The following is a 16,351-nucleotide window of genomic DNA, read 5'->3' on the forward strand; positions in this document are numbered from 1 at the left end:
CGGTCTATATTCCACATATTCTGGTGGGGTATATAGCTACAATACTGTGTGACAAATGCAATTTATCAGGGAATGCATAGAGGGGACATGGCCTAGTCTTGCCCAGAGAGGTGAAGAAAGATTATTCAGGACCTTGAAGTCACATTAAGGAATCTAGACTTTCTAAATGGAAATGGGGAGTTTTTGTAGGACTTAGGCAGGGGAGGGACTTTTCTTTTAAAAGTTCACGCTGGTGGTAGGATAAAGAATGCATTGAATGGGGAAGCTGATGCAATGATCCCAGTGAAAGAAATTTATGGTCTAACTTAGGGTGTTAGCAGCAGGGTCAGAAAGAAATATACTTAAGGGATATTTATTTACAAGTTAGTATTGACTTGATAGTCCTATTAGCTGTGGGGGATAAAGGGAGGAGTCAACGGTATCTCCCAGGTGTTATAAAGTACCCTTCTGTCAAAACTTACACAGCTGGGTGGATGATGATGGCAATCACTGAGGCAGGGAGCAGGTCAAGACTGTAGAATGGAGGCTTCTTTTTTAAGCGATAGGAGAGATCTGAGCATGCTTAAGTTCTAGTGAACAACTCTATCATTTGATCTTCCCTTATTATCATAACCCTAACTGAAGGCTTCCCTTCTCCCTTGCTTCCCTCTGGAGCCAGAGGTATCCCTTCCACCTCCTCACCTCGATCTGCCGATAGTCACAGATGGCCTTCACAGAAATGGTGCTCTTTAGCACATGGTCGGGACTGCGTGGCTTTAGCTGAACAATGGATTTTGATCTCCCGACAAGACTGGCAACAGAACTCTTGGACTGTATAAGCTGCTCCTTTTCATCCTACAAAATGAGAAGAAAATGAAAAAGACATTAATGTTGCTACTCAGGGTGACTCAGTGAACAAAGAAAACTGAGTGCTCCACTCCCTCAGAGAATGTCATTTCTCAGTTAAGTAGGGATCCTTGGTGGAGCCATCTTAGAAACACAAGGATAAAGAAAAAAGGAGACGATGTTTCTGTCTTCTATGAAGTGCTTTTGTACTCAAATTTTGCAGCTTTCTCTCTGTGCCCTTTTTCAATGAACCATAAAGCCACATGCAAAAATAAAATAAAACAAAAAAGAACTTCTAGCTGCCAAATACTGCCAACAAAGAATTTTCCCAAATAAAGTTCAGAAAACATGGAAGTTAAAGACAATAATAATAACAATATTGTCATTATTATTATTATTCACTTTCTCACTGGTGGAAGCCAGTTCTTGCCTTCTTAGGAGAAGCAAGATATGCTCTTTTAAAATTTTTAAAAAATAATTATATCTCCCAAGCTCTACTAGAAATAGTTTACTTTCTTAAATTCAGTCAGACTTTGTAGAGAAAGATCTTAGCTCTTCAACCAACAATCTGTAAACCAATGCTGTTGGTGAAGGCATCATGACAAATGATTCAGGGTTTACCTTTTAGTGTCTTGCTGTACCATATTCATATAAATTTGATTGGTTTGAAAGAAGTATCATGCAAAATCGAAACTCTCAAGTCTCTGCAAACCCAATTATCACAAATACTAATGACCTTCTTGTCAACAAAATTGGTAGCAATCTACTACCAATTCCATTAGAGGGTAAAAGATAACCATTATCTATTAACCAGGATGTTTCAAGCCCATTTTGATATATAAAAAGCCCCCAGAAGAGGGCTTTCTTAGGATGGAAGTAGATGTGATGGAAGTAAAGAGTTAATAATGTTAAGAAATGCCATTAAAGAATTAAGAATATGCAAGTAAAGAAAAAGAAATGCTTAAATAAACTACCTGTGCCTGTCCCCGGGAGCATGATTGGAAGAAATACAACTTTAACTTATTAGTTAAGAAAGAGGAATGGAATATATCAGGGAGACAGCCATACTGTTCATACTTGAGAGCTGGTCTACCCATTTCAGTTTCCTTGCAATAAAGATGTCAATTTCTGTCTAACCCACAGCCAAACATCTCAAGCGCCAGAGACCATGTGCTCAGCGTGGTAAAAGTTCTGAAAAGAACCAGAAGCCATGACAGATGCTCCCGAACCTGACGGACAAGTTGAGGAGCAGACCCAGGTGACTCCATGCCCCGATGACGCCGCCAACCCGATGCCCCTGACCTGGAGAGGAGGGAACAGAGCAGCGACGCTCGAGAAGAGAAGATATGACAACAATTGCAGAGGAGTTACCCTATGACAGGAAGGTACTCTGTGGGAGGGAGGAGATAATAGCCAAGGATTATTATATTCCTCCTTCATATCTGAAGTACCTCCAAGAGAGACATTCTAGAGACAACATCTGAAAAGTCAGGTTTTTATCCTTCATTCCAAATTAATTAACAGATTATTTGCCCAGGTGAAACACTAAATGTAAACTCATTCGTAGGCTTACAATATCTGAAAGTGTAAAAAAACCAAAAACCAAAAACCAAAAAAAACCACCCAACTAATGTTCACAAATGCCCAAGTCTCACCCACAAAAAAATGATACTCTTTTGAGTTATTCTGGTTCTCTTACCTATAATTTTCTATTGAAATGTGAGAATCTCCTGGTTTCTTACACAGGAAAGTAATTTCCCTATAATATACATATTTCTATCTTAATTTGAGATGTAGCTTAAGCCCTGTCTTGCTAACTCCGTGTAATATACATTCAATAAATGTAAGAAGTCCTGCTGCTGATTTTATTACCAGCACTCCTGAAGGAATAATTCATTGGAGAAAATGAATATAAAATTGATTTGGATTAAATACTGGGTGCAAAACTATTTTTTAAAAGTACTGCTACATAAATAAACTGGACCAACATTGCATTATATCTAAATAAGATTTTAATATTGCCCTTAATTAAAATCAATTTTCTAATACCTTATCATTACCAAAAGAAAATTACCAAGGTGGAAAAATTTGGCTCCGGTCTAGTTCATTGTTCTTTTTGTTTTGGTTTGGTTTAATTCTCTTTGCATGAAAAAGAATTCGATGTCAGCTAATCCCCTTCAATGCTATTTTCATGCTCTATCCCTCATCTTTGGCCCCAACCACTGAATTAAAGTAAGAACAACACAAAGAAAGTATGATGAGCACTAAGTGGCTCAGGGGGAGAAGACTAGGCCTTACTCCAATAGCATACCCAAAGGAATCTTATCAGCAACTTTTTTAAGGAAAGAAAAGAAAAAAAGGAAAAAGAAGAAAACTGATTAAACTACTTGAATGTGAGCCAAACTTTCTAACAATGACCCATTGCTCTGGAGCTTTCAAGGATATAAACAGCAGCAGCTGACATGGTTTACTGTTTCTCAGAAGTAATCATCCCACTGATGCAACACCCACCATGGAGTCCTGGAGCAGGTCCTCAAGGCGGGATAAGCTGGTGTTATGGTCACAGGAATATTTGCGTTTGATGGAGTCTTGGAGGTTCCTCAAGAATGACTCCAGGTCTCGTGCATCACTGAAGAACTGTGGAGATAGAAGTGAGGGGTGCCTTGTGTGCAATACATCACAACACCCAGACACTAACTGAGAAAGAACAATCTTAGTGTGCAGAGCTGAGTGAAGCTGATTACACACTCCTGGATTAGCGACAGTTCATTACAAGGGCCAGAATTATAAACTGGAGGGCTCAAAATGCCACGTCAGGGAAATATTAGTGATGACTACCACAAAGGCTGTTGAACCCTATGTAAAGGTTAGTTTGCTTCACCCCCTCAGAAATCACTGCTCAGGCCAGCCTGGTGGCCTAGTGGTTAAGTTTGGCATGTTCCACTTCAGCCACCCAGGTTTGGTTCCCAGGTGCAGACCTTTACCACTCATCAATCAGTGGCCATGCTGTGATGGTAGCTCACACACAAAATGGAGAGAGATTAGCCACAGATGTTAGCTCAGGGTGAACCTTCCTCAGCAAAAAAAAGAAAGAAATCACTGCTCGTTCCTCTTGACTTCTGGCTAGTGACAGCACTGGGCTGTGAAGTATATTTCATGAAAAGCCTAGAGGCTGAGGGATCAAATGTTTCACTTCATTGATATAATTACAAAAAAAATCAGGGAGATTATTTAGTTTAGGGTAAAACCAAACAGATGATAGCTTATTTCCTCCTCCCACCCTCACCTAAAAACAAGCAGTATATTCTTGATGTTGGGATAGATTGGAAAAAAAAATGGTCCTGATACTTTATAGCTTCTCCTATCAAGAGGTAGAGTCTATTTCTCCTCCCCTTGAAGCTGGGCATGGGCACATGACTTGCTTAGGCCAATGGCACATTAATAAAAGTGACAGCAGAAAAAAGTGCTCGTGCACTGGGGCTTGCTCTCTCTCGCTGCTTGTAGAAGACAGCTACTTTGTGAAGAAGCTCAGGATAACGTATTGGATGCTAGAGACTTACAATATGGACTTTTACCCCACTACCCCAACCGTCAGACTGTGAGTGATGCCATTTAGAACCAACCAGTCCCCAGACTGCCTGCCAAGTGTCTGCAGCCATGTGTAAGCCAGATAAGAAGAGAAAAGCCACTCAGTTGAGCCTAGCCCAAAGTGTCAATCCATGGAATAACGAGCTAACTAAATGATTGTTCTATTAAGCAACTAACTTTCAGGGTGGTGGTTTATATACTAAAGGTTAACTGATATTGGGGTGGCCCGGTGGCACAGTGGTTAAGTTTGCACATTCTGCTTCAGTGGCCCGGGGTTTGCTGGTTTGGATCTCGGGTGAGGACATGGCACCGCTGGGCACGCCATGCTGTGGTAGGCGTCCCACATATAAAGTAGAGGAAGATGGGCATGGATGTTAGCTCAGGGCCAGTCTTCTTCAGCAAAAAGAGGAGGATTGGCAGCAGTTAGCTCCAGGCTAATCTTCGTCAAAAAAAAAAAAAAAAAAGGTTAACTGATACAGATGTGTTTTTAACTTCACCTTTTCCATGTGCATACTTGCACGTGCATGTGTGCGCGCACGTGCACACACACGCACAGAGTGACTTGCCTGAATGAAAAAGGGTATTCTCCTCATCCTCTCTGATGCACACGTACTCACACATATAAATACACACACAGGCACAAACACAAAGCCCACATACCTGAAAATATGCAGTATTCTCTTTCACGTGCTGCTCAACACACAAGCACAGCTGCTTCATCCACTGCAACTGGGACTGGACAGCAGCATTGTAAGCCTGCAATAACCAAGCACACAGACAGAAGGGCATGAGTTTAACAGACCCAATATATATGTACAATGCTCTCTTAGAAGTACAACTCTGCTAATGACAGAGGCCAACAGAAGATACATGGAGATACGTGAATGGCATCTGCCCAATGCTTCCCATGAGAAAAGGGCTTGTCTTTCACCCAACATGGCTTTGTTAGAAGGGGTTACATAGAAAAGGCCTCTTCCACATTCAGTCGCAACTAAATGATCTTGTCAGCAAAACCCAGGCATAAATAAATCCCTTCAGGATTTCTCCACTGTCTTTCTCCTCTGAGCAAAGGCAACACACCAACAAGAGGCAGGGCCTGTCTGGATAGTTAGTTGAAAAAATGTGATTCAAGCAACTTTCCCCATGAAGTTAGAAGTCAATATCTCATTTACTGATTCTCATAGTATTTTCCTTAGATTATCAAAATGTTTCCAGTCTTTTGGAGGCTGGGATGAAAAGGGAGAAGATCCAAGACAAATGATCCCTGATACTTCCTCCAGGTCTTTTAGAACAAAGCCTCTGATTTGAATATTTTTGTAACAACCTCTGAGCACTGGACCCTCAGACATTCTCAAGTCACATACCTCCACAGTCTGCTTGGCTGGGTGGTTTTCCAGTGACAACAGCTCTGCTGTATCTTGAAGAGACCGAAACACATCCTGTTTCTCCTCCAGCTCCATTGTCAACTCCTGAAAAATGAATTCAATTTTATGCAATAAGTGCCATTAAGAGATGAGTAACAATGAAGAGAAAGCTATGTTCTCTGCCCTGCTTTAAAGGAGCCTACAACACAGGATTAGTGCCAAAATGAGACGAATAAACAGTACATGCCAGAGGATTTCAGAGAAGATCAAAAATGCCGGAATTACTGGAGAATGATTCACAAAGGATATGGGACCTGAACCAGACCTGAGTAAGTGGGGGAACACAGGATAAGCACTGGAGGCAGAGAAAGGAGACAACTGGGCTGAAGTGGCAGCCACCTAACAGCACCTGACACACTAGCAGATCTGTATCACTGACTGGCAGGCTTTGCTCAGAGTATTCCCTCAGGCTGCAGTGCCCTCCTCCGGCTCTAAAATCTATTAACACTACAGGACCCAATTTAGATTCCAGCTCCTCTGGGAAGCTGAGTACTGATCCTTGCTATCAGATTTGATCCCTTCTCCTTGATGTCCTCCAAGCACCTTCGTCATACCTCTATCATAGCCTAATTTCTGTTCTCATACAAACTGTTTATTGTATCACAGCACCTATTCTTTCTTATTTACTTCAGAAGAATCACATACCATTCTTTAAACAGGAGAAGCTTACATATTTTTTTTAACAACTCTAAACTAATAGAATTAAAGTACCTAAAGCAAATGTCAGTAAAAAAGCTTCCTATTTGCATTGCGTTTACAAAATCCTTAAAAATCCTTTGAGATGTGGAAATACTAAATGTAGCAAAAAAACTCCACCCCATTTGTATTCATTGAAAAGAATAAAAATTATTGTATCATTGTCCAATGCTGAATTTTCCTTCTCATTTTACAAATAAAGACTTCTGACCAAAAAATTATTAAATGAATTAAAGAAAATTCAGAATTTGTGAGAAGTCAAGAGTATACCTCAGTTAAACAATACTAAGCCCTATACTAAATGCTTTGTCCATATTAGCTCATTAAATCTTACTCAATCTTTTACACCATCCTTTGAAGTGGTACTATTATCCATTTTACAGATGTCCAAAGAGATTAAATGACTTGCCCAAGGTCACAAAGCTAGTAAGTGGAGGAATATGAATTTGAATTTAGCTCTATCTCAGGCCAAAGCCTATAATCTTAATCACAAAGCTATACTGCTTCTGAAATGACTCAACTTGCAGACTGCTGCTCTCTTCACCCAAGACACTGCCTTTCTAAATGCATTCTAAATAAATTCATTCTAGGGCTCACATTCCCCTCTCTCCATAGACACTTCTCACATGTACAGATGCATTAGGCAGGAGACCTACTTCTACCTAGCAGAATGCAAATCCAGAAATGTAAGCTCTCAGCAGACTAGCCCCACTGGCTCCTTCTGTTGCTGTTATAAATATGGCAGGCCTGTTGTGCTAGACTCACAGAGAAGTAATTTCTCTTGGCTGAGATATTGGGATTGTTGTCACTCCAATCATATGCTAGTTCTTCCTCCTCCTTCTCATTCAACCAGATCAGCTCAGCTGTAGCTCTGGAGACGAATTTATGCAGGCTCTGAAGGTGCCTCATCCGGAAGCTAGAAGTTTCCTAGACAAAGCAGAGATGACAATGTTAGATTGCCAGGCTTTCACCTGTAGAAGATAGCACATTTGAAATCACAGCAAAGAAGAACCCAGGAAATCAATTTAGCCTTGCTTTTTCATCTCTGGGTGCCTCTCAGCAGACGCAGATTTAGCACAAGTTTGGTACAGGACTCCCAGAACCACTGTCAATCCTACCTACAAGTTAGAACTCACCTGGCCTTTGTGGGGCTCCCTGGATAAAGAATGATCCTGGGCCTGTCCTACTCTGGACAATCTTGAAAGACAGGAATGAAGAACAACAGAGAGAAGAGGAGTCCCTTTCCCGCCAACATCAAACTTTTAGTTTTGGTGTCTCAAAGCACACATAGCCAGCCATTGCTTCGGTGAAGCATGATAACTAGGATAGGTTCTACTTACTTAAAACTTTCTGGGGCAGTGGTTTCTGATCCATTAAGAAAATTGAGAAAATGTTATAATACATATGAACAACTGCACAGTAAATGATATAACCTAATAAACAGAAAAACCAAAACAGGGCCAAACCATGAGCTTTCTAAATCAGGGAAAAGAATTCTTTGTAGGGAGCCAGAATCTCCATGAACAGAACCCAAGAGAGTTAGTCAAAACCCACCTTCAATTTACAATACTGTGTCTCCAGCTTTCCAAGAGTTTCAACATAACTGGTATGGAAATTTTGGGACATTTTTCCCTGATAAGAAAGGAATGAAACAAAAATACGTTAGAGAAAGAGTAAATAAACTATATCTATGGTATGGTTTCAACTATGTAAATATTACGTCTGCACAGAGATAGAGATTGGTTACTCCAAGAAAATACACAACAAATCTCTGGGTCAGATTTCATAGCTAGGAGCAGCACTAAATGAGGAACAGTTCAGCAGGGTGACTGCAACTGACAGACCTCACCGTCTTGTGCTTCCCTTAATTCTGGGAGGTTTCCAAGCAAAACCTATGCCTGATGATTTCCAAACTACTCAATTGCTTTTTTAAAGGGGAGAGGTGAAATAAAAAATGGGGAGACTATGTGAGTGAGGGAGAGGACAGACTGAGTGAAGAGTTTCTCTATACCAGCTCTCTATTACAGGCAGACAGTGAAGTGCAAAGAGCATAAACTTCTGGAGCAGAGGGCCTGAGTTTGGATACTGCATCCACTACTTACTAATTTTTACCTTAGCTTTCAATATGACTTTTTAGTAAAAAAACAGGCTAATAAAAATACCTTTCTCACAAGGTATTCTCAAAGAGCAAAAGAGACACTTCATGTGAAAAGCGAATTTGTTGTAAAGGGCTGCTCATGGTTGTCATTCTTTTCCAGAGCCCCCTCCTCCTCAGTGAGAGCAGCACTGTGCATGCTGCCCCATTACCCGCCCTGCCCCAACCTCCCACAATGGATTCTGAATGCCACGCACCTCGTACAACCTGGCCTCTTTGACACTTGAGCCCAGTTCTTCCACACTGGTGTGGATATGCTGCTGCGTTTCCAGCTGCAATTCCACACTAGGCAGGTCATTGCCCCACTCTGCTCGCTCCAGTTTCATCTAAAAAAGAAAAAATACTTATATAATAATTTACTGCTGGGTTGGCAGAGAAAGAAAATTGTTAGAATTGATATCTGGACAAGGGGGCTGGAGGTGAAGGATTGGGCAAAAAGATACTTAAACCATATCCTATTACAGGAAAACATGCCATCATCACCCCCAAGGAGCTGGAGACTAAACCCCACCAACCACAGCAGCAGAGGTAGCATTTATGCTGCATTGTAGGAATGCATTCCTGAATTTATCGCCTAGAAAGGTGTTTCCACAGGCTGAAGAGGCCTAACTATATAGTTTAGGCATTTGCCTTTATGGAGTCTCTTCATTTCACAAATAGAGCGGATATAAGAAAGAACTATCATGGCATCAACCCTGGCCAATGGAAGATAATTTTATAAGAGTTAGTTTGTCTTTGGATATTTTCATTTATTGGTCCATGGGGAATCCATCATTAGGAGATCGGAAGAATTTAATACAAAAGGGTTAGAAGGACAAGAAGGACAATATGGAACTTGAACCATCATCCTAGAACACATATAAATAGCGCCCCTTAGAATTGTGAAACACTGCAGCCTTGCTTCAACTTAAGAACTAAGACGAACAACAAATGTGAAGAATAAGCTCCTCTGCCAATGAGGAAATTTTAGAAAAGATAACCGAGATTTATAGACTTTGGAGTTTCTCCTATAGGCTCCACTTAGGGCACAGTTAGCTGAACAGAAGAGATATCCAAATGGCTTCAAATTAGAATAGGCTACGCTATTCAGTGTGGGATTATGATGCTTTGATCCCAATCATTTAAAATTTAAGGAGAATAGGGTGTGGGTCCTAGGCAGCATCAACAATTAAGGTAATCTATACAAGGGACATAGAGAACCCTAGTCCTCTTAGAAAAGCTGCTGGATCCAGTAAACCTCAGTGCACTGCATAAGCATTTGGAACATACACTCACCTGCATTTCTTCTACCCAAGAGAGTAGTTCATACACAAATCGGAGATTGCCTTCATCTTCAGAGGAGGAGATAGACACAAGTTCAGCCCGAGTCATGGGCTTCCGGAACCAGGAGGCAGAAGAAGAATGGCTTCCCTTGGTCAGGGGTTCTGCCTTCAGATGAGTAGTGGTCAAAGTAGAGGGTGGAACCAGTTCAAGTGAAGTGAAATGGCCCTTCCGATACAAGTTTGTGCACTCTAGACGCAAGGTGACCAGCTCATCCTGTAGACGCATAACCCTGAAATGGAAGAGATAGAAGGAAGAGATTTAAATCTGTAACACATTTTTTAAGACAAAAACCTTCCCTATCCATTTGACAAGGATGAGGTAAAAATAAAAGTGAGATCATATCAGGAAGTGTTTTGAGAAAGAAAAAGTGTTGTATGAACGTAAGGTGGTTTTATTAACATCTTCATCGTTTAGAGTTGTCTTTGAGGCAAATGCCAAATTACAGTGTTAATTGGAGGTAGGCAAACCAATACCCATTTATATAACTCCTTCATGGTAAAACAGAACAAACAAGGGATTAGAGCCAAAAGATGTGGGTTCTAGTTTTGGCTCTATACAAACCATGTGACTCAGATGATCCTCATCCCCTCTGTGGGTCTTGGTTTCCTCCTCTATAAAATGATGCATTGGATCACCTGCAGTTCTAAACAAGATGTGGTATCACACCCCTGCAAGTCACTCTGAAACATGTGGGGCTGTTATAAGATGCTACAATGATTAGGGAATCCTACAGGTACTTAGAGGGCAGGGGCCTGCAACAACAGAGAACTGTCCTCCACCATGAGAACTTTCCTGCCCAAAATACCTGTAGTATCCCCTCTTGAGACACTGACCTCAAGATTCAAGTTACAAGATTCAGTGCCTGACTCTTGATCCATGATCCTCAACAGTGTGCAAGCCCTCCATTTGAGTCCCGTTTTTCTCACCTAAAAGCTAGCTCTTCCAGCTGGTAATAATTTTCATCCCGTAGGATCTGGAGATCCACCTGCAGCTGCCTGATAAGACCTTCACATTCCTGAATGTACATGATGACATCTGACTCACACTGGACTGGTTGTCCTGATTCCAGATGAGCAGCATCCTGAGAGAGAAAGGAAGAATAAGAGTTCGAGAACGCACACCCACTAGGGCCGAGGGAGCCAAGGGGAGCACTGCAATTCCGAGAGTAAGGAAGTAACACAGCTGGACTCCTCAACTGTTAACTTCAACCATTAGAGCACAGGCTGAGAAGTGGAAAACATGTGACATAAGAGGTGAGACAAAACAGTCACAGACTTACGGCCTGCAGTGTATTCTTAGCTAGTGTCAATTTTTCTTCACAGTTCAAAGCACCATTCTGGATTTTGTTTGCAATCTGTAGCAGCAATTCCAGCCTAAAATAAGATAAAAACCATTGTCAAGCGTGGGGGTCAAAGTGGCCCCAGTAAGTAATGTCAGATCACCTTCAGGCTCTGCACCCACCTCTCCACAGCAGGCCGAAGCGATTTCTCTCGCTCCAGCATCTCAATGATGAGCTTTCCCCACTCTTCTTCCACATCATTAGGGTGATAACCTTGAGGCAGTTTAATTCGGCCAAATTCAATCCACACCTTAAAAAACCCAGAGATACTCTTTTAGTCCAAAACCACAGCCATACCCTCAGTTGTTATTTATTCTTTGTACATCACTTCTTGCTTCTTTACCCAGCCATTCAGTAGTTTTTCTCATTGTCTAATAAGAGTAAACAACTGAATATTTAGCAGTACCTCACCTTGAGGTAAGAGTAAAAAAGTCACCTCTAAAATACAGGGACTATGTGCTTTAAATCCTTCCATTCCTTCTACATTTTCCACAAATCCTCCTGTCCTCTCAATAATCCCCATTCCAGAAAGGTTAAATGCCCATCTCAACAGCTTGAAATTCTCTAGGAATCAAAATGCGAATGGAAGTCTCTTTTCTTTCCATCATAGGGAAAGAATTAGCTTCCCTCTGAGAAAAAGGAAAACATCCACAAAACTCAAGACTTCTGAATAAATGTATGCCATTTTTCAACAGGCCCTTTAGAAAATACAGATAGTTGATACTTTCCCTTTACCATAAATTTCAAGAGCAGCCTGAGTGCGCTGCTAGATTGGTCACCCTGAGAATATCGCTGTTAATGCAGGCTGGGAGGAGGACGCCAGGAATCTGACTAAGCAACAACAGGGCCACCACCAAACTCAAGTCTCAGCAAAAGATAAGTTTCCTTACCTCTAACAATTTATATAATTCCTCAATTCTTCCTTTTTCTCTTTCCTTGGCCAGAATTTCTGTTTCTTTGAAGTGTATATATTGGTTATAAAGTGCCTACAAAATTAATATTTGGTGAATGAATGAATGGATGCAAGTAACCTGGCCCAGTTTCTCAAATCACCTCACCCAGAAGCCAGCAGCAACAAGCTCTGAGACTCACTCTCTAGAATGAATTTACAAAAAACTATTTAAATCCATGACTTTACCTTTAGTTCAACAGGGTTCTGGGGGAAAGATTTATCTGACATCAGTATTATATGCTGTTTGATCCAGGGAATGAGGGAGTCCACTCGGCTTTGGTATTCTTGCCACCTGGAGTCTACTTCCTATTGCCAAAAGGTAGATGTCACACACCTTCTGATTAGCAGTATGCAAAACAAGCACAGGAGAAAGTAGCTCACGCCATCCCAAACCACAGGAAATCCTTTCCTCTAATTGCCTACCCAGCTGCTCGGTATAACGCTCAAAGTCCCAGTTTCAAAGCTCCTCAAGGGCTCTCAAGAGGGGATTCAATTTCCTGACATCTAGGATAGTCTATGCTGGATGCTACAAAATTAGCGCTATCTAGACTGCTTCCCAGGGATCAAGGACAATGACCATGTATAAAGAGGATGTGGATTCAGTTTGCTCTGTATATAACAAGTATTTAAGAAACATGGTCTAATTAATACATTCCACCCAAACAAATCAAAGTCAGAAGGTATTTTAGGAAAGTGTTCTTTTACCGTAGCACTGATCCCTTCTCCACCCTCAGGGACTTTAGGGAAGGCATCATAAATCGAAGACACATAAGTGATTACAGACTTTTCATCTGGAGATGGCACATCCACATCTGGGAAAGAAAGTGTAAGAAATTTCTTAGTGAAAACAAAGGAACCTGCCAGGAGAAGGAATAGCGAGTATATGCTAAACTTATTCAACTTTGGTGAACTCTCACCTTCTGCATCCAGTAACCGGGTGACCCCCAGTCTTTCTGCCACTTCGAAAGCCTGTTCCAGATTCTCTCGGTTACTTTGGATTTGTACTCTCTCCATATCTACCAGATCAGGTCTGTAAAAATCCACCAAAGCACATGAAAGGCCATCATCTACACATCATACATGAGTTTACACAAAGAACCCTCTTAAATGTACTTCAAGCTGAGAAACACTGAATGAGTTAGAAAGAAAGCAGGAGGTCTAGAGGGGTACTAAGCCCATTTTTAATTACACGCCAGGAGCCCAGAGCTCCCTAATTCTAAACTTACACAACAGTAGGTTTGTTGGATTTCATGGGAAAGGTATCATAAACTAATACAGAGTGAAAATTGAGGAGTATTTATGACCACTAAGAGTGCAATAATTTTGCCTTTTGTGGTTCAACATTCCTATCTTCCTTACTCATCTCACCCCAGCCACCTGCTGTTCCTCAACCACTCCAAACAAGCCCCTACTTCAGGCCCTTTGCACTTGCTACTTCCTCTAAGTGACACACTCTGTCCCTAGAGGCCTTCATGACCCACACCCTCATGGCTCTGTTCCAACATCCTCATCAGAGAAGCCATCTCTGACCACCCTGTCAAAAGTACCACAACCCCTTGTCACTCTCTTAGCACTGTACGACAGCATACATTTATCTGTTTATTGCCTATTTTCCCCACTGGAAGGTAAGCTCCATGAGAGCAAGAACTTTTGCTATTTTCTTCACTGCTATATGTGCCCAGTGCCTTGAATAGTAGGAGTTCAATACATATTCCTTTTTTAAATGAATAAAATGAATCAGAGCCTTGATTCTTAGTTGAGGGGAAAAGTGGTATTATAACTAATTACAAGCAAGAGATGAGAAGAAGCCCCTCCAGGCACAATGAAATTCCACCATATTTACCTGTATCGGTGAATAAGTGCATTGAACATCTTCCCATCACTCCAGCAGGAGGAAAAGTTGGTGCATTTGATTCCTGTGTAACCAGCTGTCACCTTCTGGGTCCACAGGAGCAGCTTCTCCTTGGCTGACATGTCCCCTGATTCTCCACTAATGTAGATGTCAGAGATCTGCCAAAAGACAGCACATGGAGTAATTTAGGATAAATAAGATGAAGCCTTTTAACTTTCTCTTCTTCATACATTATGTCTCTTAGAAAAAGAGGGAGAGGCAAGGCTAGCAGCACTTCAGATGACCCCAATATATACTCACTCTCTTTAGCAGCCAAAGAAATGCAAATTAAAACCATGAGACATCACTTTTCACCTACCAAATTAGGAAAATTTTTTAATGATACTATTCAGTATTGGAGAGAATATCTAACATTGGATATTCTCATACACTGCCACTGGTGAGAGTATAAATGATATAAGTTCTCTGGATGGCAGTTTTGAATCAAAAGTCTTAAAATATTTATAAACTTGATAGGAAACCAGAGACAAGCACAAAAAATTTTATACAATAATGTTTATCAAAACAAAATACTATCAAAACATGATAAATATGATAGCAAAAAGTTATAGAACTTAAACTCTAATAAGGCATTGATTGGTTACAAATTATAGTATATACACATGGTAGAATTCTTTGAGGCACTTAACAAGGTATGTTTTAGAAAATTTTAATGACATAGGAAAATAACCATATTTTACAAAAAGAAAAAGAATACAAACAATATAATATATATAGATATATACACATATATATACATAAGTGCATAATCTATGTGATAGCTGCATATATGTATGTGAGTGTAAATACAGAAGAGAAATGTATCAAACTGGTAATCAGTTATTACCAGTCTATATTAGTTATTTCTAAATGAAGCATTATAGGTGATATTTATATTTTCCAAATCTTCTATTTCTATGCGCATTTTTATAATAAGAAAAAAAGTTACTTTAAGAAATCCCCCAAACCTAGCACAAGATCTACTTTAGAGAGATGGCAGTGTGGGAGAGCAGAAAGTGCATGCCTTTGATTCCACACAGACCTGGATTTGAATCTCAACTTTACCAACTGCAAGTTGCACCTCAGCTGTAACATCTGTAAAGTGGAAATAATACCTACTACCTTTCCAGGATTGCTGTGATAATCAACTCTACAGGAAAGCACCTAGCCCAGACACAGGGCTGTGTAAAACAAAGAGAGGTCCCGTTGTTCTTCCTTGTATGGATGATGGTCTGCCTTCAATTCTTTCTCATCTAACTCCCAAGCACTGACAGCAGGTATCACTGTTTAATTAAACGTTACTGTGCATTATTGGCTATTATTTCATACATTTGATCTTATCTCCCCAAGACTATAGGTTTCCTGAGAAGCTGGAACAATCAGAACTATCTAAAATTGAATATCAGCAGCCACTATGAGGGAGAGCTCCTTGCCACTAGACACATTCAAGCAGAAGTTGAGATGCTTTGGAAGAAATAACCTGCAATTCTGAGAATCAGTGATTGTGGCCCATTGCACCTAGCATTGTGCTGGTCATATGGAGAACACTTAACATGTTTTCATTAATAATCCCTTGGTTTACAAACAACGCAATGAAAATAAAAAATAAATATATTTTGTGGTAAGGCCCACCTAGAATCCTGAGACATGTTACTTTTTTGACAGCAAATTTACTTAGCAATTTCAAAGCAATGTGAATAATCAAACAAGCCTGGGCTAATATTAACAATGGTTGTCTCCCCTGGAGTGGGACTATGGATAGTTTTATTTTCCCTTGAATTTTCTTTTTTTCAGACTTTAGATAATGAGCACACTTTACTTTTCTAATGAAAGCTATAAAATACTCTTTACCAATAATAAAAATCAAAAGCCTTTGAGTCAGACCTGACTCCAGTGTAAACAGCCCCTCCCAAGTACCAATTCTATCCCACTTCTCCTTAACAACATTTCTAACTGCTTATTTCCATGGCTAAATGCCACCTGCACTGACATATCCCAGTTCTTTCATTGTAGAGCTTCACATGCACATTAAGGCAAAACATTGAGAACAGGAAACAGATTTGTTCAAGGGAAAAAGGATAGAATTTGAATAAGCAAAATGAAATCTGAGTATCTGGGCTCTTTACCCAAAAAAGAAATTCCAGTTAATTATTGATAT

The 16,351-nt window shown here is 40.4% G+C and overlaps 1 protein-coding gene across 47 annotated transcripts in view; it reads right to left on the bottom strand.

Moving 5' to 3' along the window:
* The window catches only part of MACF1 (microtubule actin crosslinking factor 1), a 323,887-nt gene that overhangs the window by 147,964 nt on the left and 159,572 nt on the right, over positions 1 to 16,351 (bottom strand). For all 47 annotated transcript variants that reach the window (XR_011436445.1, XR_011436446.1, XR_011436443.1 and 44 more), the window contains 16 exons: positions 14,146 to 14,312; positions 13,220 to 13,332; positions 13,008 to 13,114; positions 12,489 to 12,608; positions 12,241 to 12,336; positions 11,473 to 11,600; positions 11,291 to 11,384; positions 10,938 to 11,092; positions 9,964 to 10,240; positions 8,886 to 9,014; positions 8,088 to 8,165; positions 7,299 to 7,460; positions 5,778 to 5,882; positions 5,074 to 5,169; positions 3,337 to 3,462; positions 682 to 834 (listed from right to left, as the gene is read on the bottom strand). Coding sequence is in view for 43 of the 47 variants with exons in the window: in XM_070260384.1 (XP_070116485.1) it covers positions 682 to 834; positions 3,337 to 3,462; positions 5,074 to 5,169; positions 5,778 to 5,882; positions 7,299 to 7,460; positions 8,088 to 8,165; positions 8,886 to 9,014; positions 9,964 to 10,240; positions 10,938 to 11,092; positions 11,291 to 11,384; positions 11,473 to 11,600; positions 12,241 to 12,336; positions 12,489 to 12,608; positions 13,008 to 13,114; positions 13,220 to 13,332; positions 14,146 to 14,312 (2,106 nt within the window). In the remaining 4 variants the exon portion in view is untranslated. The remainder of the gene's footprint in view (positions 1 to 681; positions 835 to 3,336; positions 3,463 to 5,073; positions 5,170 to 5,777; positions 5,883 to 7,298; positions 7,461 to 8,087; positions 8,166 to 8,885; positions 9,015 to 9,963; positions 10,241 to 10,937; positions 11,093 to 11,290; positions 11,385 to 11,472; positions 11,601 to 12,240; positions 12,337 to 12,488; positions 12,609 to 13,007; positions 13,115 to 13,219; positions 13,333 to 14,145; positions 14,313 to 16,351) is intronic.

The sequence above is a fragment of the Equus caballus genome, chromosome 2 (assembly GCF_041296265.1).
Source record: "Equus caballus isolate H_3958 breed thoroughbred chromosome 2, TB-T2T, whole genome shotgun sequence".
NCBI lineage: Eukaryota > Metazoa > Chordata > Mammalia > Perissodactyla > Equidae > Equus > Equus caballus.